Source organism: Gigantopelta aegis, chromosome 10 (assembly GCF_016097555.1).
Source record: "Gigantopelta aegis isolate Gae_Host chromosome 10, Gae_host_genome, whole genome shotgun sequence".
NCBI classification, from domain to species: domain Eukaryota; kingdom Metazoa; phylum Mollusca; class Gastropoda; order Neomphalida; family Peltospiridae; genus Gigantopelta; species Gigantopelta aegis.
The window spans coordinates 10,885,190-10,911,055 of NC_054708.1; the positions used below are offsets into that span (position 1 = coordinate 10,885,190).

General features: G+C 36.7%; 2 protein-coding genes across 3 annotated transcripts in view; both read left to right on the forward strand.

The window, feature by feature from the left end:
* Positions 1–8,924, forward strand: part of LOC121383986 (exocyst complex component 6B-like) — a 32,402-nt gene extending 23,478 nt beyond the window's left edge. The window contains exons 21-23 of one of the 2 annotated variants that reach the window (XR_005959322.1): positions 6,887–7,028; positions 7,490–7,941; positions 8,892–8,924. Coding sequence is in view for 1 of the 2 variants with exons in the window: in XM_041514120.1 (XP_041370054.1) it covers positions 6,887–7,028; positions 7,490–7,584 (237 nt within the window). In the remaining variant the exon portion in view is untranslated. Of the gene's footprint in view, positions 1–6,886; positions 7,029–7,489; positions 7,956–8,891 lie in introns of those variants that run through there. The other variant, XM_041514120.1, reaches the window with a different exon arrangement.
* A 14,449-nt stretch (positions 8,925–23,373) lies between these two features.
* Positions 23,374–25,866, forward strand: part of LOC121384115 — a 64,730-nt gene continuing 62,237 nt past the window's right edge. Inside the window, exon 1 of the mRNA XM_041514353.1 lies at positions 23,374–23,488. Within this exon, the coding sequence (XP_041370287.1) occupies positions 23,466–23,488 (23 nt within the window). The 5' untranslated portion in view covers positions 23,374–23,465. The remainder of the gene's footprint in view (positions 23,489–25,866) is intronic.

Here is a 25,866-nt window from a genome sequence, read left to right on the forward strand (position 1 = left end):
GGGATTTTTAATCCAGATACCGACTCCAAACCCTGAGTGAGTGCTCCACAAGGCTCAATGGGTAGGTGTAAACCACTTGCACCGACCAGTGATCCATAACTGGTTCAACAAAGGCCATGGTTTGTGCTATCCTGCCTGTGGGAAGTGCAAATAAAAGATCCCTTGCTGCCTGTCGTAAAAAGAGTAGCCTATGTGGTGACAGCGGGTTTCCTCTAAAAACAGTGTCAGAATGACCATATGTTTGACGTCCAATAGCCGATGATAAGATAAAAAATCAATGTGCTCTAGCGGCGTCGTTAAATAAAACAAACTTTACTTTGTGTGTGTTTGTGTTGAGTGAGGGAGGGAGGGAGAGACCACTACTTCCACATAGGATAATAATCCATTTGAAAAGCAGCAAGGGTCTTTTATATGAACTAAACAGGGCAGTACATACAACAGCCTTCTAAGAGCCTTTATGCTAGGGTCAGACTACCAACTGCCAATTTTCTGCTGTCACAACTGTCCTGTTGCTAGTCTGAGCACTCTTACAACTCGAGTCTCATCGTATAACCCATTAGTTGTTAATCTGAGCACACCCATCGTAAGTCGGGAGTTGGGAAAATTACAACATAACCTAGTCAGCCAGCTTTCTGCTGGCAGTTGGTAGTCTTACCCTAGCATTAACAACTTGTGGCATACACATACACACACATGGTGGTATTATTTTACATTGACTCTTGTTGAAATTTGCCTTGTTTGCCCTGCCTTCTGGCCATAATGCCCTAGAAATAAAATCTATTGGTTGAGTCCAAATGGCCTTGCCCTCTAAGTTGCCAAATTTGAGGCCTGACGTAACAATCACAAGTGTTGCAAGAACCATGTCAGATGTCAATTAGACAGTATGTTAGTAAATATAAAAATTGTTTTCCCTTTGGAACCTTATTTTGTTGTCACTGTGTTTTACCAGTGGACTTTAAATTCACTTCAGTGTGTTTCCTGTGAATTTCAGAGTGACAAGGTATGTATGTCTGTATTAACCAACACTGCATCCCTTCCCAGATCTCAGCAAATTCTCCAACACCGAACTAGATCAGACACCTTTTCAACGACCTTATATTGTCGTAAATTTAGTAAAATATGGAATAAGCAAAAAAAAGCTAGTGTACAAAAATTTTAAAAACATAATGAGATCTACCGTATATTGCTGTGTATTAGCCGACTTTTGAAGTCTAGAAATATTTTCCAAAAGAAGAGAGTCGTTATACACAGAAGTAACTAATTGATTCATAAAATTCCACTCGAAAACAATCCCGACCACGTGACTTACAAATTTGATCAGACCCTTGCAGCCTTTCACAGCTTATGTAACAATAATTTGTGCACAGTATAAATAAAACACCCCATCATGCAGTATTATGTAGGGTTTTGTCCTTTAATGCATTAATAGTTTGATGAATAATAATAAAAATTACTTGTTTTATTGTCATTTCAATGGTTAAAACATGTTCTGCCATCTTTGTTTGACACTTCTGTCTATATCATTTTGTAAGCTCTTATTTGATTGGATCACACGATTTTGTGTAAACAACAGCCATGGACCATAGAATGGTTTCTTTCTGTGGGGGAAAACGGGGTTTAAACATGCCTTAATGAGTTTATTATATGCTGTCCAGTGAATAATTAAATTACTTATGTGCAGTGATATGTTGTTACAGCTTGAATTGTTTATTGTCTTGTTATGATTTATCGGTGCTATATTAGTTTTGCACGGCATGGAAGACGTTAGCATTGCGATAATGATTACGGTGTCTGTAATAATTAAAGGGGAAGAAAATATAATGAAAAAGAAAACACAAGTCTATTTGTTGACAGTATTATTGAAATCAATGCAATGTACAACTGGACAAAAGATGACTTTAGCTTATAAACGAGGCCGATGATTTTGTACTTGATATTTAGGGTCAAACTAAGAGGTCGGCTTATACAAGGAGTCAGCTAATACACGGCAATATATGGTATATATTTTTTAATATTGTAAAAAAACCAAATCTCAACATTGTTTTTAAAAAAAAGTCTTTTTATCAGGTAAAAAAAAACAACTTTTTATTAGTTACCTATCTAATCATGGCACTTGATTTATCCATTTTATCCTTCATTGGTTATCCATCCCCCTTGAAACAATCTCCAATCTGTGTTACCCTGGCACACAGTCTTGCATCTGTTAGCTCTGGTGAGCTTTGCGTTTCTAGGAATCCTCTCATTATGGGAACAAATTTCAAAGGGTTAAGCTTAGTAACTGCAAGTCTATAGAGTGATGGGTTGTTTCAGGTGAGCCATGTATAATGTATATAAAGTAGTTAAACATATCAAATCTTGACATAATTATGTGTTTGGATTTAAGTTCTGGTACTTAATTTGAAACATTTATGTCTTTGTGGGTATTTATTTGCAGTCTTTTACAAATTATTTTTAATGCAGTATTTATGCCCCAGCTGTATGTATTTTAAATATTTGATTATTTTGTCCATCAACGTTTCTAAAACAAATTAGGGAATGCAAACCTTGCACTTGACCCAGTAGCATGAGCCCATCATAGTGAATGATGTCCTGTAGTTTTATTGCCATGCTAAGATCATGTTGTTAACTCTTTCTTCCTGGACTGTTAATTTTTGGCAGGTGCACAGTGTTCTGTTTATGTCTCTTTTTCCTATTGCTGATTCTGGAAAGTAATTATTACCTCCATATTTGTAAAATTTGTGTACAATTGGTGTCATATGGTGCAGGGAATAAAAAAATATTTTAGAAAGAGAAAAATTGCTGTGGCTAACTGACCATGAGGACAGTTTGAAGAAGACAACAAATATAAAATTTTATTAATGACTTGTTACATTTCTCTATTAGGAACTTAAAAAATTTCTAAGTTTTTAGCCATTTTGTCATTTTGTTATTTCACTTGTCAAACACTGATGTATTATTTAGCTTCAGTATTGATAAGTCTTCTTAAAAATATAGGGCTGAGCTTACGTATGTAAGTCGACCCTCTTTATAATGGTCACGTCGGTGCTATACAGGCCTCATCGTTATAACGATTGTGAAGAGTTAGCTCCCTTAGTTTGGCAAGTAATTGTTAATTTTATTGAATATACTATACTGAACCGCAAAAGAAACGCGACACATGTGTGGCTGAGAAAATATGTTTCAATTTATTAATATCAAAGATAAATTTTGAAAAATCTGATAAAGTTAATTTATTGGATGCACTTTGACCACAGTCTCTGGGTCGTTTGCCTGTGTTCAGGTAGTGGGGGGATCCAGCACATCGAGATTGTAGGGCGTGACATGTTCAATACCGTGTATGTCCTCCCTGGGTGTTCAAAACGGCCATACACCGTCGGTACATGGAGTGCACGAGGCGGTTCACAAAAGCCATTGGCACCTGTGCCCACACCCTCAGGAAAGCTGCCTCCAGTTGCACACTATTTGTCGGCCGTGGGACCACCTGGTTAAGCCGTCTCTGGATTTCATCCCACAGGTGTTCAATCGGGTTCAAATCAGGACTGAGAGCCGGCCACGGCATGGTTCTGATGTTGTGCTGACGCAGGAAGTCCATGGTGATCCTGGCCGTGTGGGGGCGAGCATTATCCTGCTGGAACACGTGGTTATGGTGACGCGTGAAGAAGGGCACTATGTGAGGTGTTAGAATCTGGTCAACGTAGCGCTGCGCTGTGATGCCATTCACTCTGCCTGCACCAACATTTTGGAACAAATGGGGCCCAATTCTCTGATTCAGGCCTATAGCACCCCAAACCATGATGCTTTGGCCACCCCACGGGTCTCTCTCCAGGACACATGCGTCTCTGTAGCGTTCACCCCTCCTACGCCACACCCTCACTCTGCCATCCGAGTTGGAAACGCAGTACCGGCTCTCGTCAGAGAAGACTATCAACCTCCATTGTTGATGCCGCCAATGTTGGTGCTGTGTAGCCCACTGTAGTCGTGTCTGACGGTGGCGGGCGGTGAGGACAGGTCCTCGAGCGGGACGTCGGCAAAACAGGTTGTTGGCGGCCAGTCGACGTCGTACCGTGTCGTCACTGATGGGTCGCTGTCCAGTGCCAATGGTCGCGCGAGCTGTCATGCTGTCCGTTCTGAAGCGATCATGGAGGTGTTGCCGGTTGATGTAGCGGTCCTGCATGGGCGTGGTCACCCGGGGGCGCCCGCTGCGGTGACTGTCTGCAGTGCTGTTGGTGTTGATGTACCGCTGCTGTAGACGATGGATGGTGCTGACATGGACATTGTAAGCGTTAGCAACAACCAGGGCACGCTGCCCGGCTTGCAATCGGCCGATAGCTTGTTCTCTCTGCGCTGCTAACAATCGGGTCATACCTGATGCGTGCAAATTACGAATGCCAGGAACGCGGTTCAAGTTGGTTTTTATACCCATAACCTCCACAAGATGCACGTGCATTTCGGTTTTCATGACAATTGTTTGCGACTGCCACCCACGGCCTTCGAGACAGGTGCGTTTTGGCGTGTCATTTCATGGAAAGTTGAAAGGGTACCTGCAATTTGGGTCTCAGTCATAAACCAGCATGTCTTGTAATATTGACAGTTACATCCCCGAAATAAATTGTTATAATTTACCATATAGAAATGACATTTAAAAATCTCGCGTTTCTTTTGCGGTTCAGTATATATTATAGTTATTAAATTACTGACACAGATATAAAACAAAACCAAAGATTTATACTTTATTATATCCACAATATCTTTTACTTCCACAACAATACAGATGTCACATAACATAATTTATGTACACATTGCTAATGATTATTGTTATAGGAATAATATGTTAAAAAGAGTTGTATGGATAATTGTTTTATCTTGCTATTTTTTTTTTTTTTTCTGTTACCATATTAATTTTAATAATTATGCATATGTGTAACTATATTGTACATGACCTTTATGCATTGAAAATTAAAAACAAAAACGGAAAAACATCTCAACATTACTGGTATACTTGTATGTAGCATACCTGAATATTGATACATTGCTTGTTTACATGTATATTTTGTTTTGTTAAAACAGGAGAAGGTACCAATAATACCGTAGTTGTTGGTATTCAGAGCTGTCATTACACAACATACATGTATTTTGTTTTGTTAAAACAGGAGAAGTAGCAATAATACCATAGTTGTTGGTATTCAGAGCTGTCACTACACAACATACATGTATTTTGTTTTGTTAAAACAGGAGAAGTAGCAATAATACCGTAGTTGTTGGTATTCAGAGCTGTCACTACACAACATACATGTATTTTGTTTTGTTAAAACAGGAGAAGTAGCAATAATACCGTAGTTGTTGGTATTCAGAGCTGTCACTACACAACATACATGTATTTTGTTTTGTTAAAACAGGAGAAGTAGCAATAATACCGTAGTTGTTGGTATTCAGAGCTGTCACTACACAACACACATGTATTGTGTTTTGTTAAAACAGGAGAAGGTAGCAATAATACCGTAGTTGTTGGTATTCAGAGCTGTCACTACACAACACACATGTATTGTGTTTTGTTAAAACAGGAGAAGGTAGCAATAATACCGTAGTTGTTGGTATTCAGAGCTGTCACTACACAACACACATGTATTGTGTTTTGTTAAAACAGGAGAAGGTAGCAATAATACCGTAGTTGTTGGTATTCAGAGCTGTCACTACACAACACACATGTATTGTGTTTTGTTAAAACAGGAGAAGGTAGCAATAATACCGTAGTTGTTGGTATTCAGAGCTGTCACTACACAACACACATGTATTGTGTTTTGTTAAAACAGGAGAAGGTAGCAATAATACCGTAGTTGTTGGTATTCAGAGCTGTCACTACACAACACACATGTATTGTGTTTTGTTAAAACAGGAGAAGGTAGCAATAATACCGTAGTTGTTGGTATTCAGAGCTGTCACTACACAACACACATGTATTGTGTTTTGTTAAAACAGGAGAAGGTAGCAATAATACCGTAGTTGTTGGTATTCAGAGCTGTCACTACACAACACACATGTATTGTGTTTTGTTAAAACAGGAGAAGGTAGCAATAATACCGTAGTTGTTGGTATTCAGAGCTGTCACTACACAACACACATGTATTGTGTTTTGTTAAAACAGGAGAAGGTAGCAATAATACCGTAGTTGTTGGTATTCAGAGCTGTCACTACACAACACACATGTATTGTGTTTTGTTAAAACAGGAGAAGGTAGCAATAATACCGTAGTTGTTGGTATTCAGAGCTGTCACTACACAACACACATGTATTGTGTTTTGTTAAAACAGGAGAAGGTAGCAATAATACCGTAGTTGTTGGTATTCAGAGCTGTCACTACACAACACACATGTATTGTGTTTTGTTAAAACAGGAGAAGATAGCAATAATACCATAGTTGTTGGTATTCAGAGCTGTCACTACACAACACACATGTATTGTGTTTTGTTAAAACAGGAGAAGGTAGCAATAATACCGTAGTTGTTGGTATTCAGAGCTGTCACTACACAACACACATGTATTGTGTTTTGTTAAAACAGGAGAAGGTAGCAATAATACCGTAGTTGTTGGTATTCAGAGCTGTCATTACACAACACACATGTATTGTGTTTTGTTAAAACAGGAGAAGGTAGCAATAATACCGTAGTTGTTGGTATTCAGAGCTGTCACTACACAACACACATGTATTGTGTTTTGTTAAAACAGGAGAAGGTAGCAATAATACCGTAGTTGTTGGTATTCAGAGCTGTCACTACACAACATACATGTATTTTGTTTTGTTAAAACAGAAGATCGCAATAATACTGTAGTTGTTGGTATTTAGAGCTGTCATTACATAACATACATGTATTGTGTTTTGTTACAACAGGAGAAGGTTGCCAGAACAGCATGCATGTCAGCTTGTCAGCATATTGCATCGGTTATGATGACTTTCCTGCAGGACAACGAAGTTCGTCAAATTACAATGGCCTCTTTGCAGCAATTTAACCTTGACCTTATTCAGTGTGAGCGTAAGTTGTTCAGATCTAACGAAAAAAACTTATTGTTTAAATACAAATAATAAATTTCTGGAATTGGGAAACATTGATGTTTTGTGTTTGATTCCATTGTTAAAAATGCATGTATTCTGTTATGTGAAAGAGCAATCAGCTTTTGGTAGTGCTAAGCATTGGATGGTGTGGCTCTGGTATCAAGGTCATCATCATGGAGCAGCCAATCAGATGTCTTTAAATTGATATTCCACAAATGTGAGAGATTGACGTATGTGATACCACAAATTTTTCAAGGTTGTCTCTTTTGGGTGTAGAAGTAAAATATTTTAATCTTTCTTGTTTTTGTTTTTCCCTAGCTTTCAAATATTTTATGATAATAGATTTCTTTTTATACATCAACCTTGTGATTGTCTATTAGTTGTTTATCATCATATGCTATTTGGATTTTTTTTAACTGAGTTTATTTTGCAAATGAACAGAATTTACTGCATCAGAAACAGTGCCTGGATCCAATGATGGGACGCTCGAGCTGGCATTTGCTGATTTGAGACAGGTCAGAAATTTATGGATGTAACAGTTGTCAAACTGAAATCTTGAGTATGTTTTTAATATTCAAACAATTAAAATATATAATCCAAAAATTGATTAGCTATGGTTGGCTTCTAATTCATAATATTTTACTCTTCTTTTTTTTTTTGCTTTTTTTTTTGTTGTTATGAAGATGCACATTATAACCATTAATAATAAATGGTTTGAGAGGTTTTGTGTTTTGCTTCAAACTTTGTTAAATTGCTAATTGTTTATGTTTTTCATTACAGTTGATAGATCTGTTCATCAACTGGGATTGGTCTGTGTACTTGGCAGACTATGGGAAACAGCAGTCAAAGTACCTGAGAGTTCCCCGGCATTCGGCTATCAGTATACTTGAGAAGTATGTTTCGAGTTCAGTCAACAATCTTAGGCTAATACTAACCTCTTTTTGTGTGCAGTATTCTTGATTTGTGTGTATATGTGAAATTCTATCAAATCTGGCTAGTTGAATCAGAAAATATTCATGTATTTTCATCTGGAGGTGCATTGGTAATTTGTAGTTTTGCTGAAAATTCATATACAAGATGTTTTTGGTTGGTATCAAAGGAAGAGTCATATTAATTTAGTTGAAACTGGAAATAACAACATTAATAGTTTATATTATTTCAACATTAAGTGCCTTATGCTTTGTGATTTCTGTAGTGCAGGTTGATTTTACATTATTTTGTGTGGGGGTTTTTTAAGTTAAAATTTTTGAGTATGCTTTTTAATATTTTATTAGTTAGAATATATAATAAAGGTTGGGGTTTTTTGGTCTTTCTTTCTTTCTTTCTTTCTTTCTTTCTCATAAGTGACATCCATTCTTTCTTTAATATTGACTGTACTGTCTGATCTAGATCATTTAAGACTAATATACACATGAAATTATTTAAACTATTACAATTATCTTAGTGTTTTGCATTAGTCAAGTATGTTGTAGGATGGGGAGGCAAGATTGCAGCTTTTAATGTTCTGAACTTATTATTTTGGGGAGCCCAGTGGTAAAGCACTCGGCTGATATGTGGTTGATCTAGGGTCGATCCCCATCTGTGGGCCCATTGGGCTATTTCTCGTTCCAGCCAGTACACCATGATTGGTATAACAAAGGCTGTGGTATGTGCTATCATGTCTGTGGGATGGTACATATAAAAGATCCTTTTGTACTAATGAAAAAATGTAGCAAGTTTCCTCTCTAAGACTATATATGAAAATTACAAATGTTTGACATCCAACAGGCGATGATTAATAAATCAATGTGCTTTAGTGGTGTCGTTAAACAAAACAAACTTTAACTTTATTATTATTTTGCAGATTAAACAATGGTGATAAGAAGAAAAACAATCTGTTCGCTTCTCTGAAGAAGAATGAGAGGGACAAGAAAAGACTAGTTGAAACAGTTTTGAAACAATTGCGAAGTTTAGAAAATGGTCCAGCCCCACATGTCATCTGAGGCATTGTACAAGATCTGCAGTTGTGAGCGTTCCTTGTGAATATCTAGTGTGTTACAAGCTGTGATGACTCAGTCTTTCGGGACCATCTGCTGGCAGGTGTCCCTGGAATCTTGACAACAGTCCAGTGATCATGCCTGGTTAATGATCACCAATGGTTGTTAGGGTTGTCGATTGATCACAGTTCCAACCTTGTATTCAAACGGTGATTTTCTACAGTTGATGTATCCTTGACCACCCATATAGAGTTTTCCACCTTTGTGCTCTAACAAACATGATTTGAAATGGTTGTTGGGGGTCTCTTTGTAACTCCTTGACAAAGAGTCCCACCCTTGTACACAGACCTGGTTCCAGATTGTTCAGGGGTGATAGACAATTGCTGGACAGTTTTAAAAATGGTTGTTCAGAGTTGTTGTTGAATTCATTAATAATTCACTCCTCTTTGTACTCATACATGGTTAGTAAAGATTGCCGGAGTCGTCACACCAGAGACTAATGAAACAGCTATATTACATTGCATCATTAAGCAAGTAATTGGCTGCTGTGGTGTGTAGACACCAGGGATGTGCTTCAATATCGGAATAGTGTGTTTTCATGGACATTCATTCCAGAGCCATTATACCAATTGAATTCACAAAGATTTAAAGGGATGTTGTCAGAACAGGAAAAAAGGGAAGATATTAACAGAAAGATATGCACTGGATTTAAAACTGTCTCTTTTTTTTTCTTCAAAAAGATGATTTATAGTGTGAACATTTTGCTGCCGATCGTTGTCACGGTAATTGTGATTTGTTCATCAAGCTTCAAGTGTTACATTTCCATCCACTGTGTTCAGTCATTTTTGTCTTTTTTCTTTCTTTTTTTTCAAAATGTTTTCTCTCTTTCATTCACTCAAACTAAAAATACTTTTATTACTTAATGGTGACTTTTATTAGCTTATTGGATAGCTTATGCCTGCAGCATTTCATAAGTAGCAGATGTACATTGTATGTCTATTGAAGTAATTTCCTTTAGGAGATAGTAACTAACATAGAAAACAATTTTGAAAATGTAACCCATGTTTAGGATCCTAAATATGATAGGATAAGGGTAGGATATTTAACAAGGTTTGTCAATGTCATAAAACATACAAAATAAGATCAGATATAAATTAAAAATATTTATATATAATACATGTTTTAAAGGCAGTTTATTATTCATTTAATACATCAATTTAGCATTTTTAGTCTGTGTCATTCATTGCCTAACAGTTATAAATATTTTTGTCAGCTGTGACATGAATTATTGCTAATTTGGCATGGTTTCTTTTCTTTTCTGTCTGTTATATCAAATAAACTAATTTCCTGTTACACATTGCTTCTAAAAGTTAATACAAGGTGGGGTGGGGGGGGGGAAGAACTGAAAAGTTTTGAGTACAAATTGAATATATTGAGGGGAGAGAGAAACAGAGACTTGCACATGTGTGTTGTACCCATTAATTATCTAGTCAGTTATCTTGGCAGATCAATGTACAGTTGTCTGGGCATGTATGGCGATAGATATAGTGTTGTAGTGTATTATGTTGATCTGTAGTTTGTGCTCAGATATTCACTTTCAATGGATCTCCTTTTTCAATAAGTTTAATCTGTTGAAAAGCATAATATACACATAATGACATTTGCTAGAACTAATTTTCAGGAATGATAATCTTGTTTATTACAAAAGCAAGCTAAGTTGGTTCACAGCATTCCATTGCTGTGTAAAGTATGTATAATGTTTCCAGAGACATGAAAGATTCCTGGTAAAGCTGGAGACATTATTTAAAAATCTTAGGTCACTGGAAATTGGTTCTCATGAGTTCTACTTCGGTAACTGGTGAGTTACCCAGTTTTCGAGATTAAAATGTTTGTGCAGTATCCAAATTGGATACAAACATTTTAAAATCTGGTATCCCACCTGAGAATTTAGTATCCCACTTTGGGATATGGTTACCTGATATTCAAATATCAAGCAAGCCATTTTAATTTTAGTAAATAGAAAAAGGCTGTATTGGTTGAAAACATTTTATAATGGCTATTTGCCTTTTTGGTGTATTTCAGTGAGGAAATGTTGTTATGGCGTAGCATTAGGTACGAGCTTGAAACTACTGTTACTTAAATTCGACGGTAAATGACGACTTTATTGTTTCAACGATTTTTTTTTTTTACAAAATAACATATGGTATCCCAGTGGGATACTAGGTTCTTGAGGTCTGGTATCCAAAATTAAAAAATCTGCTATCCCCGGGATATCGGGATACTGTTCAGGGGTTTCCCTAGAGCGATAAGCCGACACGGCCCGTGCTCCCTTAGCCAGCCAAGTAAGCGCCTTCATGTCTGGTAAGCGCCTTAACTGCAGGACCATGTCGGCTTAATTTGTAACATGTATACAAAACAATGGAGCTGTGATCCGTAACGTCATTCACCACACATTGTCACACTTCCATTTGGTATCTCTGCAATTCTTTAGATGTTCACTTTGAGGTCCATTGATCGCACCGTTTTAATTGTCGGCGGGCTTGTGCTGGTCACGTGGTACAGGTGATCGGCTACTACTAATCCGCCAGATAACTGCTTGTTGTAATAATGTCTGTATGCTTGGGATTCCCGTGCCAAGCAATCAAGCTTAAGGCCGATCAAAGAAGATGCCCATTGACAGAATCAACTGTACTATTTAACTCAATAAACAATAGGTGAAGCACTTTTTAATAGTACAGTTAAGTTGGCAATCAGTAATTTCTATCCTAACACCCCCTTCCCAAAACACACTGAAAACATCCAGGGCTCGCGCTGTCGGTAACCAATTTAGCCATCGGCTAATTAAAAATTATTTTTACAAAAAAATGGCTAATAAAATTTGCAAGTGGCTAAAATATTGGCTGAGCCATTTTCTATCTTCTGATGTGAACAAACGGTTACATAATCTATTCGACACCTCAATGTCATACATAATAATACCAAATATTCAATTAGCGTAATAGCGATCTCGCGATCGGTAACGAGAAACGGTGTTATCCAGAATACAGCGTATGCCTTATGATGTTTGCTAATTTTAATAATCAAGGTTATTAATTTTAACTGCATGCATTCGACATGTATGACAGCAATGTGACGGCGACTCAATGTCTGGAAGATATGTAACTTGCTATTTTAATTTTGTAAAGTCTTTGAACCATAGTAATAAAAACAAACCGACGGTGCATGTCAATTTGAATACACATGCCAGTTCAGGGCCGAAAGACAAGTCGGCTATCCTAAGGGCTGAGTTCAGCCAGACCGAGCGGAAACAAAACGTTTGCTACACTGGTTTGTGCGCTTCACGTTAAACCAAATGGACATGATGGACACCAATCAAATAGTTCGCGAACGTTAGGAAGAACGTTCATTGGCTGAACTGAGGAAAGCTCTCGGCGTAATATATGTCACGCTTCAGAGTCAGCTGACACCCACGTGTCAAGAGATAGTGTTGCGGATATGAACAATACAATTACACAGGAGTAAATCTTGATGTAAATGTGTAGAAAAACAATAGTTGTTTGCATCAATGAATTCCTAACTGCAGTTTCGTTATTTCCTTTGTCTTTGTTAATTTTGTACCTATGGTCGAGAGCACGCACTGAGATCGCAATCACGGGAAATGAACATGCAGTATTTATACAAATTGCAGTTAAAACGTACACTGAATTAGTTTACAATAATCATATTTGTTAGATAATGCTAGATATATATTTGTTAAACTGTGAGGTGACATTTAATAAGTTAGCTGGATTTTTTTTTTTTAAATTAAAATTTTATTTTATTAACGTTTTTGGGTGTTTTTGGTTGTTTTTTTATAAATGGAATATACTGTGAAGTCAGCATTCTTAGCTTAGGTATTTTACAAGCAGAAATCACAAGCATTTAACACGACGCTGAAATCAACAGCAACAACATGGCGCAAATTATGAAATTGTTGGGGGTGGGGAATTGGTGGGGTTTTTTTTTTTTAAGTTTTAAACCCCTCTCCCCCCCCCCAAAAAAAAAACCCCACCCCACAAAAACAACCCCAACATGATTTGATGGATTGAAGGCAAACACTTAATTGTTTTCAACCCACTACCCCACTTCTTTTGGCTTGATTTTTGTGTTATAATGATGCTAAATATGTAAGCGCCTTAAAAAAATCCTGGGGAAAGGCCTGCTGTTAATCTCGATCACTGGTTACCAAATCGTAAAACACAAAGGGCCGAATTTACAAAGCATGTTTTTGTCTTATATGCATGTAATTTCATACATCTGCAAGGCTTAAACACTTGCACTTCAGAGAAACAGGTTTTGTAAATTCACCCATGATCTATAGTTTTGTACTAGATGGATTTTCTAAATATATTAAAAAAGAAATTGATTTTCAGTTGATTATTCATATGGTGCTTTACTTTTAGAACATAACTCTTCATCTTGTAACTTACTATTATATTAACTTGATTTGAAACTTGCTGTACTGACCTGCAAAATGAATAACGGGTTATGTAAAATATTACGGCTCACACTGGAAAACATTTTGGTGTAGTAAATTTTCAGATATATAGAGTATTTCCTGGAAAGTTTTAAAATGTGGCTAATTTAAGGAATATTTTATTAGCCAAAAACTAAATATTGTAGTCACTTTGCATAAAAATTGGCTAATTTGGCAATGGACTGGGTGAGTCCCCTGTAAAGATCATCTTTGTTACTTTATCCTTGATAAATTTATGTTATGTCCCATTAGAGAGGTGTACTTAATTTGATAACCATTAACCACTGTGATATGTATACGGTTTTATTTAAATTTTTGGACCTAGATACGATATGACTGTACTTGGCGTTAAATGCTGTTTATTAGCCATTGCTAAGCTTTAATAATGCTACGTGATTGCTTATATAAAGGAAGCCTGATTTCAGTTTTATTCCCATCACTTGTTGGGGGGGTTTTCCCCGTTAAAATCCATAGTGTTTTTATGTGCTGTTACTGCTGTACTATATTTCTTTTTTATAGATGCAGGATGGAGCCTGACAGTTTTTTATTACAATTAATTACTTTCCCCAGCAGTTGGCATAGATAACAAGTATTGGAACTGAAGAACATGCTTTTTTTTCAGGTTTTTTTTTTTTGAGGGGGAGTGGGGGGGGGGGGGTTTCTTTGCATTTTCAAGTTTTGATTTAGAACATCCAGTCGATCATTACAGTCTTTTGCAAAATGTAACACCATGTCCGGATATTAAAAAAAAGACTTACCGTACCTCTCAGTCTCAAATGCAAAGTCATAAAATCTCATTAAACGTTCTTTTCTTTTACAGAACCTTTTTTTTTTTTTTCTTGATGTAACCGATAAAATTAAATTATTGTAAATTATTTAATATATCCTTTGAAAGAATTGTTTAATATATATATATATATATTAAAATATTATTTATTCCTCACATATTTATATAATATGGACATACTTGCACATGTATATGAGCATACAAAAGTCATAATAATTATCTATGCAATTGTGCATGCTTGGCATTATAAGGTGTTTTTATTTAACTATATATTTAATTTGATTTTGATGTGTGATTACAATTCGGTATCAGTGTATGAGCTTCTTAACGCCATCTGGAAAGATGTCTGCATGTATCTCAGATGACTTGGTGCATCAGGACTGAGAATGACTTTTCACTTAGAATGACTTTTGTTTCTGAAAAGTGCTGACTATCATAGCAGTTGGGTTAGTTTGAAGAGTAAAACGTTTCAGTTATATGCCCATGCATATCATATGAAAGATTATATTGTACATTATAAAAACAACAAACAAACAAACAAATGTGAGGTTGCACAGTATTGAAGATGATTAGTTTTAGAAGCTACGATGATCCCACATTAGGAACAAATTAGACGAAGTACAGAATGCCTATTTTATTGAGTCTTAACTGTAAAGTTATTCAAGTCGGAAGGTGGTCAATATGTGTGTATATGTATGTTAAACCTATTTGACAATCTCTCTTGAGTTATTGCTTTTGTTACTTGTATTTTAGTTGTTGGGGATTTTTTTTTATATCTGTTGAAAGTCATGTTTTAGTATATTATTATTGTTGTTTTTCTGCTCCTTTTTGTATTGTCCTAATTTATGAGTCTTGAGATACAAAACCAATTACACATTCTAGCTTTTATCTATTCTCCAGACATAAAGGACATTTGGACAAAGTGTTGATGGTTTCAACTTCTGAATTATTGTCCGGTGTTTTGTCTATAGGACAAATATTCAACAGCATGACCATACATTTGTTTTCTTACTTTGTTTGCAGGAGGACTGCAACTGCTAGGTCTGGCTTAACAAATCTGGACCTTGTTTTACTAAGCGATCTTGGTATTAAGACCACCTTAAGTGCATAGCCACCATATACACTTAAGGGACTGCCAATCCTAAGTCTGGCAAAACAAATCTGGGCCCTGTTTTAATAAGCAATCTTGGCACTAAGACCACCTTAAGTGCATAGCCACCATATAGACCTACACTTAAAGGGACTGCCACTCCTAAGTCTGGCACAGCAAATCTGGACCTTGTTTTACTAAGCGATCTTGACACTAAGACCACCTCAAGTGCATAGCCACCATATACACTTAAGGAACTGCCACTCCTAAGTCTGACAAAGCAAATCTGGGCCTCATTTTACTAAGCAATCTTGGTGCTAAGATTGTACACTTAAGGTTATCCTAGCACTAAGATCATTTCGTGGAACGGGTCCCAGAACTACAGGCTCTATTTTCTGCACATACTGATTGTTCCAGGTGGGAAGCATATCCTGCAACTCTTGCTGTATGTGTCATGAACACAGCTCATGGTTGTCACTTAAACAATTAAAATTATGTCACTTAAACAATTAAAATTATGTGCAAGGTTTGTACAAAAATGTTAAATGCATATGATCAAAATAGGGTACATTATTGCATCAGATATCATTTTGTGTCAAATTGGGTAATGGCCTGTTAAAACGTTTAACATAAAAATGTTTGAAAGCTTTTGATTTCAATGCTTGAATGTTATAACCCTGATGGAACAATTCAGCCCCTGCAATTAAGAAAATGTCTACAGCAAAAAAACCACAACATGCTGTGCAAAAAATATGAATATAGTCCACAGCAAAAAAAGTGATTGGGAGAATTAAAACCTTAACAGCATTGCTGATTGCCGTGGGGAATTACAGGGCTTGCAACGTCTGTACCAGAATTGATACTGCTTGTTTAAAATTGGCATATTATGAACATGTTCTACGGTCGACAACAGTCACTTTTCGCATCCTTGTTTTGACTTTGTGCACAATAAATATAGCATATCTCACCATAATTTGATTTGAAATCCATATTTTGTAAGTCGTACAATTTTTTAATTACAAGATTTTCTTTAAACACATTCAGGTGCATTAGTAATGTTCAAACAAAAATATTTCAATCGTAAATTTTACATTGGAATTTTTTCAGTGTTCTAAAAATGGAAACGTCATGTATCCAGTTTATTGTTATTGTAAGGAGATGTGAAGTGATGTAAATGGAATACTGGCGTCATTAATATTCACACTAAGCTGTATTATTACATTGAATTGCCACATTAAAATTTAAACTAGTCTACTAACCTTGACCCCTGTCAAAATTCTATAACGAGCAGACATTTCTGTTTAGAGGTCAGTATGTTTTTATTTTTTATAACTCTTGACAACACATTAAGCTTAAATTTTAAAAGATTAAAGAAATAAAAGTACCTTTTGTCAAATATATCATATCAAAAAATTACCATTGGATATGTTATATTTATTGTTATGAAGCCATAACAAGGATGCAAAAAGTGAATGTCATCGAACTTAATGTATCTTCCAAAACCATACCAAAAAGGACAATTATAGGATAAAATAATGTTTAGTGGATAATAACATTTTGTTGGGAGGAGAGAAAGATCATTTGGATAAGAATGAACAAAACCTGTTTTTGGTTGTATGGGAAATGGGGCTTATGTTGTGAGTCAGGTGATTTAATCATTTAATGGCAGACTTTTTATATAAAACCATGATTATAATATCCACTATACAATAACGTATGTGTAAAGTATTGTGCATATTTAAATATTCATCACACTATGTGACTACTGTACAAGTATCAATGTGCAAGTGCATGGGGGAAACAAGACATTTAAAGTTGAATGATCAATGAGATTTACTTGTTTGGGCATGTTTCAATCACTTGTATAAATATATTAAAAAATAAATGATATTTGATAACAAAAGGATTCTGACTTGTTATTAAAGTGTTCTACACTTTTTGTTAGAAACTGAATCAGTGATGTGATCAGAAGATGTTCTTTAATAGGCATTATGAAATATCAAATTGTTATTTCTGATTTTTAATAAATAAGAAGAAAATATAGTTAGATCGTATTGGTCTTGGTGACTTTGTAGTTAAGGCTGGTAGGACCAGAGTGCATATCTTGGCATCAACTTCAATGTGAGTGAAGCGTGCAATGGGAAAATGTAATGCCACTAACCTTTTTTTCTTAACACAGTGACCAGACCTGGTGCTTATACAACTTTTAGAGTCTGCGATTCTAATGCCACAGCAAGGCTATACAATTGGTGTGTGTGTGATGTTATTAAGCATTTGCATTTGGTTTTATAAGAACATCCACAAATCTTAACCAATGCTTGTTAACTCATTTGTGAAGGAGTGGTTTGAGAAGTAACTTATGGTGGGGGCTGATTCTTCTCTGTGAATGGTTAGATGAGGGAGGTTTGTTGGATGACCGACTTAAATGATAAATCCATACATTTTTAATTAGTGCTTAATTATATATATACATTTGTTTTAGGATCAGAATTCACCTCGTAGTGGGGTAATGGTATGTATTAAAGTGTGTAAGTTGTGACAATATAATAAAAATGGCTTGGGAAGTGTTCTGTAGCTCATTCTGCAAGACATAAATATGTGGGTTGAGGTGAACCTTTTGTTAGTCCATTACCGGTCCAACCGGAGTGGACTATAGGTTCCGTCTCCAGCCTACCTGTCTGTCCGTCCATCTGTCTGTCCTGCATATGGTTTTCCAGACTTTTCTCATAATGCCTCAAGATACTGACCTGAAATTTTGTATGTGGCATTATCATGTACTGTTTGATTTTCATGGTGATTTACCTGTTTTGAGTTACATTAATTTATGAGATACAAATAAAAAGTGTTTTCTGGACTTTTTGGCACTGCCTCAAAATACTGAGCTAAAATTTTGTGCATAGGTTTATTATGAACCGTTGCTTATCAGGTTTGACTTTTGTTGTGATTTACACAGAGTTATGGCCCTTGAATGCATAACAAAATGTGTTGGGCCTGGTAAGGAACATGTATTGGTTTAGCAGTACTCACAGAATGCTTGTTGTTAATGCTTTTCATCTTTTCTTGAACACTGTGTACTATCCAATACCATTTTTGTATACCTTGTGAAAGTAAGCTAACATGATCAACAAGTGATCCTAGTTATTTGGTAATACCAGAAAGCTTATGTACAACTTGTACTTGTCATGTTGGTTTACATGTTATGAATATAAACCTGATACAATATTGAAGTTTCCCGTTGTATTTTTTATATTAGGTTTGTTTATGGTTGTGCAGTCAATGAGGTGCAGTTATAGGGTATATACGACCAAATCAAATCCCATAGACAACCACAGTAACATATGTGGCTAAAACTCCTACCTGCAGCATATTAATCCAATTTGTACACCACAGATATAAATACTAAACCCCAGAACCCTCATCCCTTTTCCTGTCCTGGTTGGAAGAGCTGGGCTGAAAGTCAACACCTGCGCCCTTGACAGGCATGTGCTACAAAGCTTGTTCTGAATGTGCATGTTAAAAAAAAAACTATGACCTGACCTGACCTGACCCTCACCTTTGTTTAAAATTTAATGGTATCTTAAGGTCTTGATAGACCAATAAAAAAAAAAACCCAATGATTTTGCTTGAGATTACAGTGTTAATCATGCCAACTTGCTAGTTTTCTAAGAGAACTGATTCAAAATCTGTTCCATCAAATTACAATAACACAATTAAATAACACATTTACAAATGAAAAAAATACTGAGTTTTATAAAAGAAAGCATACCCAACCATATTTGGAGCATGCAGAATCTCAATATATAGCATTCCATACACAACTGTTTTTCAATTAGCAAAAATAAAATTTCATCAGTCTTCCAAGCAGGAAAACAGAAAATGAATTTTGTTTTTAAAAATAAAATTTAATTTAATGGTTGTGTGTGTGTGTGTGAGTGAGTGAGTGAGTGAGTGAGTGAGTGAGTGAGAGTGAATTTGTGTGGTGTATCTCAAGAACTGGCTATTTACTTTTGGTGGCTATGCAAAAGAACCTGAGAATTTTAAACATTGGAAGAAAAAGTTTGTTTTATTTAATGACACACTCAACATATTTTATATATGGTTAAGGACACACTGTTAAGGACCACAAAGATATTGAGAGAAGAAACCCACCATCGCCACTTCATGGGCTACTTTTTTTTTTTATTAGCAGCAAAGGATCTTTTATATGCACCATCCCACAGACAGGATAGCACATACAACAGCCTTTGATGTACCAGTCGTGGTGCACTTGCTGGAGTGAGAAATAGGGCAATGGGCTTAAACATTGGAGGTCAGATCTTCACAAACATCTGTATCTTGTCAGGCTTTTTGGGAAGTTTGTGTCTTGTACCACTGGGTTCTTCTCAGGAGTGTGGGGGGAGGAGGATATTTTTGGTACCCAAGAATGACCAGAAATATTTGAAATTGCATATTTCAGTAATTCTGTTTGTTGAAATTAAGCAGGATTCACAATCCGGTATTCTTCAATGAGCATTCTCGGAAACCCTTCAAAGTTTCTGCTCAGCATTGTCATGGTCCATCATTGAACAGGGGATTGTTTTTATCAATAAATCTCTTGAAAAATCATCAGATCTCTGGGACACTAATTTGCATGTAGGTCACTATGATATTAATAGTTCATCTTTCTAGGCAGGCATTATGATACAGAATGACATCATCTCACTTCAGGCCTGTTTGGAATGTGCTCTAGTCATCTGTTTACATTTCGGGCCCTGTCCCTACAGTTCTTGCTCAAACTCTGAAATGAGCCACCCACCCCAGCTCTTTTTATATATTGATCATGGGACATCACTAGATCCACCAAGTGTGTCCAGTCCTACAAGGCAACTGGCCTCGGTGGCGTCGTGGTTAGGCCATCGGTCTACATGCTGGTAGGTAATGGGTTTGGATCCCTTGCTGCTAATCGGAAAGAGTAGCCCATGTAGTGGCGACAGCAGGTTTCCTCTCAAAATCTGTGTGGTCCTTAACCATATGTCTGATGCCATATAACCGTAAATAAAATGTGTTGAGTGCATCGTTAAATAAAACTTTTCTTTCTTTCTTTCTTTCTTTCTTTCTTTCCTACAAGGCATTGCACTTCAGGTAAAAACTTGGACCAGAGCTAGCCATTATATACTCTTCAAAAGAAGAAACGCAAAACCACATTGTCGTAACATTTGGAGAATTGATTTAATTATTGAATGGTGAGTCCGATAATTACCAAATGTTGCAGGATTGTTCACAATTCACTCTAGTCCATTGTGAGTAAGTGATAGGACACACCACCAAGGTCAAGGTCATCTGGAGTCAATACCGGGTGTGGCCTCCGCGTGTGTTGACAACTGCCTGGCACCGCCTGCCCATTGAAGCAACCAGAGTACGGATGACGTCCCGGGGGATGGTGGCCCACTCGGCCTGCAAGGCTGCTACCAGCTCGGGCAGGGTCTGGGGCTGTGGTTGTCGCTGTCGGAGGCGTCGGTCCAACTCGTCCCATAGATGCTCAATTGGGTTCAAATCCGGTGATATCGATGGCCAAGGAAGGACATTAATGTTGTTGTTCTGTAGGAAAGCCGTTGTGAGACGTGCTGTGTGAGGCCTGGCGTTGTCATGTTGGAACACTGCGTTGGCGTTGGCCATAACTGGAACGATGTGTGGCCGGAGGATCTGGTCAATGTAGCCCTGTGCATTCAGGTTGCCCTGCACGTGGACCAGGTCAGTTCTGCCAGTGTGTGAGATGGCTGCCCACACCATGACACTACCCCCGCCGAATCTGTCCACTTCCTGCACGCAGTTTGCCGCATAACGTTCACCACGACGCCTATACACGCGACATCTTCCATCATGACGTCGGAGCAGAAATCGGGACTCGTCACTGAACCACACCTGTCTCCATCGCAGTTGAGGCCATTGTCGATGAATCTGGCACCACTGCAGTCGGAGTCGACGGTGTTGTGGTGTTAAGATGACACCTCGAACTGGACGTCTGGCACGAATTCCTACCTCACGTAGGCGGTTCCGTACGGTCTGGTCGGATATCCTGCGCAAACCTGGTATTGCTGCGGCTGTGGAGGTGGCAGTAGTCAATCGTTCCCGAAGGTGGCGTACCCGGATGTAGCGGTCCTGCCCGGGGGTAGTGACCCGTGGTCGACCGGATCTAGGGAGGTCACGTGTTGATCCATGTTGCTGGTAACGGTCCCACAGTCTGGAGATGGTGCTTGGGGACACATGGAATGCCCTGGCAACGGCCGTTCTGGATTCGCCTGCGTCTAGTCGGCCGATGGCATTGTTTCTCTGCGGTTCACTGAGACGTGGCATGTCCTGGATTGTCAACTGTCGGCCAGATACAGAGGCCAGGCAAGCGAACACCCTGCACTTTTATACTGTCGGTGTTCATGTTGCACGTGCAGACAACGCACGTGCAGTGATGACATGGTTTGCACGTGGCTGCGTTTTTGCGAATATTCACATTTTGGAACTTTATTGTACAGTAGCTGCGTTTTATCGAATGTAACCGTGGGAATGTGTTTGGGACATGCAATGACCTTATATTCACAAAGCATGAACCGGTAGGAAACATAAAATCGGAGTTATAACCCATTTGTACCCTTTTGCGTTTCTTTTTTTGAAGAGTATATATCTGTATAAAATCCAACATTCACTTTATCTTCTCAGTGGAGCCATGTTCACAAGATTTGTGGCAGACTACCATAGGACTGAAATACTGTTGCACATTAGTCATAAATAATTGATTGGGTTCTATCCTGTTCAAACCAGTGCACAACTGGCATGTAGTGGCTTTCCTCTAAGACTAAGAGTAAAAAATTACCAAATGTTTGACATCCAACAGTTAATGATTAATAAATCAATGTGCTCTAGTGGTGTCATTATACAACAAACTTAAAGTAGTAAACAAAAGGGATATTTGTCTAACAGCACATTTTAAGCTATGGAAATGCAGGGTCTGACATGATTATTTCAACACTTGTACTAAGCGGAAAAGGGAGAGACCGAGAGAGTTAAAGTTTCTTTTGTTTAATGACACCATTAGAGCACATTGATTTATTTATCATCAGCTACTGGATGTCAAACATTCGATAATTTTGACATAGTTTTAGAGAGAAAACCAGCTACATTTTTCCATTAGTATCAAGAGATCTTTTATATGCATCATCCCACAAACAGGATAGGACATACACGACTTTTGATATATCAGTTGTAGTGCACGGTCTGGAAGGAGAAATACCCCAATGGGCCCAGGTGATATCAGGTGAGATCTTTACCACTGGGCCACACAAAGAGAGATGGGGGTGGGGGAAACTTGCCGTCGCCAAACAGCTAGCTTAACTTTACAAAAGATAGCACAGCACAGCCTTTGATGGACCATTAGTTCGGACCAGAAAAAATCCAGGTGCGATCGATAATGGCACCACAGGAAAATACTCTACAATCAGCCTTGGTGGAATCGTGGTTAAGCCATCGGATATAAAGCTGGTAGGTACTGGGTTCGCAGCCCAGTACCGGCTCTCACCTAGAGTGAGTTAATGACTCAGTGGACAAAATCACTATACCCTCTTGTCTCTCACTAAGCACTAGCTAACAAGTAATCTACTGTCCTGGACAGACAGCCCATATAGCTGAGGTGTGTGCCCAGGACATGGTGCTTGAACCTTAATTGGATATAGCCACACAAATTAGTTGAAATGAATGAAAGTACTCTACCAGTGGAATCAATAGTAAGTTCCTTAGATGTTAATTACTCTGCAACTAGGGTTTGTTACTTGAGCCAAGAATATTACTTATAGTTGCAGGACTAGTTCATCAAGATAAACTTCGATAAACTATGCCCATTTCCCCCTTTCACATTCTGAAAGTCCCACATTTACTGTCACGCTTTGGAGGAAATTACAACTAACCAACAAATGACCAGTCAAGTATGGCGGCAGAAGAGACTTTGTCAAATAGTCATGTGATTTGTGAAAAAGCATTATGACGACGCAGAAGAAATATCAGTTTTATATGTTTTTGAAATAATGAAAAGAAAAGTACAATATGGGTGAATTTCTCTGTCTTTTGAGTATAGGTTTTAATTGATTATAACTTTCGGTTGTGCGACCTGGTACTCGTAGTGTTGAACTGTGTTTCGAGTCAATGAGTGGGTCGGGGGGAATTCACAAGTTGGGATTCCCGAAGGTATTTCAACATAGCTGTTATTGGGCAGATATTTTTTTAGATGCTGTCAGTCAGATTTACTTGACTAAGGTATTGTATATTATCAGCTAACTTGGGGTTTTTTAATTATTATTATTGTAAAATCAGGCAGCGAATTTAGCAGGATTCCATAATAATAATAATAATAATAATAAATAGTAATATTGATAATAAATTTATTTATAGAAGGTAGCTCAATTAGTTCTAGACTATTCTCCCCTGAGGCCTTCTTACTAATTATAACATGACTCATGAGCATATTCTAAGGCTACAGCCATATAAAAAGTATATCTTTAAAATCAAACAACTTGATATATGATAAACCATAAATTCAGAGCAGTGCAGTAACAGTAATACTTTACAAAAACACAAGTAACATATTTCATATTTAATTAACAAAAATAATTTATTTTAATTAATAAATTTAAAAAAACAACAACACCTAAGTGTTAGTTTTTAACACTCACATATGCATAATTTGTTTTGAAAGAGTACCATCAACGTACCAAACTACATTCACATAACAGCAAAAGCATGAATACAATAGTTAGGAAATACTATTCTATGTTTTAAAGTTACGATATATGACACAAAATAGATTGCAATCAATTAATGTAAAAAATCAACAATGTGGATGTAAACAAAAGTGAAGCACCCTCCAGTAAACAGGAAAGAGATCAACATTTTTAGCTGCATTCAGGTGCATATATTGACAAAAAGCATTGTACCGCACACATGCAGTTTGTCATTTTCTATTTTTAAGGCCACTGTATGAAAAAAATATACATTTCTGATAATGTACAGTGGACAAAAACTTAGTTTCATATTTTTTTTCAAATAATAAATTCAGTTTGTCAAACGTTCCAGTCCTGTTCGCATTTTACGAACACCCATCGCTAAAACTTGATGTCAGTATAGATGGGCATTACGTTCATTAACACCAGTGAATAGCTTGTAAAATATCTATTTTCAAATGAATTGATTTGTAATTTTATTCTTTATGACTTTGTTTTTTTAACATTTTGTAAAAGCAGACCTAGTCTCTCAGATAATTCAACCTCATTTAAAGATTGTATATTCATATCAATGTCGGTGGAAATCTGTGAATGATTAAAAACATGAATAATAAAGCACCTATACATGCCAATACAAAAGCATAGCAAATAAATTAAACATGTAAGTGTAAATAATTTTGATGGTTATTAAATGAAACTTTACTAAATGCATTCTAAAATATAGAAAAATATTTCAGTTATGTACGTTTATAGAAAACATTGGTGTACCATTTTAAAATTTAAGAAAGACTGATCTTAGATCTAAATGTCATCATTAAGCTGTTACTATTATTAGCACTGGGATATTCCAGTGTGATCATATGGGTTTGGTGTGAGGTGCAGTTCACACTGCAAAATATTGCTTTCTTATTTATTTTTTATGTTTTTTATATATTTTTTTATAAATACAAGTTATTATGGTGTTACATGTGTGCGAATAAAATGATCAATAAATAATTTACTGACGTAACACACATGCAGGCGACACCAAAAATGGCACCTCAACCCATTTTGTAGAATGTTTTTTAATTATTATTTTAAAATTTATTTATTTATTTGTTATTATTTTATTATTATATATACATAAATATATATATTTAAAATTATTATTTTTTGTTTCTTGGAAAAAAATTAAATTAAATTAATCATCCGCAAATATACAACACTACATTACCCCGAAAACGCGCCTTTGATTAATCATCAAATCTTCTATATACTAGTTAATTGCAAAAATGAACCCTTTTTACACTTACTTGGGATGACCAAGATAAGTACAAACAAAACAGGAGCTTAGGTTGGGGGGTCATCTGATATCCCCTTCTGCTGAGGCTAAAATATTGTTTGCAGTTGAATATATTAGGCTATACAGGTGTCCAGGGAAATTATATTTGCTTGCTTAAGTTTAAATTATGTGTTATGCTTTTGTATTCGCATGTATATATACATGCTTTATTATTTACATTTTTAATTAATGCTTCCACCATCTTTGATACGAATATACAATCTTTAAAGGAGGTTGTATTATCCGACATACTGGTTTTGCTTTCACAAAATGTACTAAAAACGTAATAAACACTGAAAATGCAACCATATGCAATTCCTTCACATGTTATTATACGAGTTTCACTCCCTTAATGGCGGACACATCATGTGATTCTAAATATGGCCG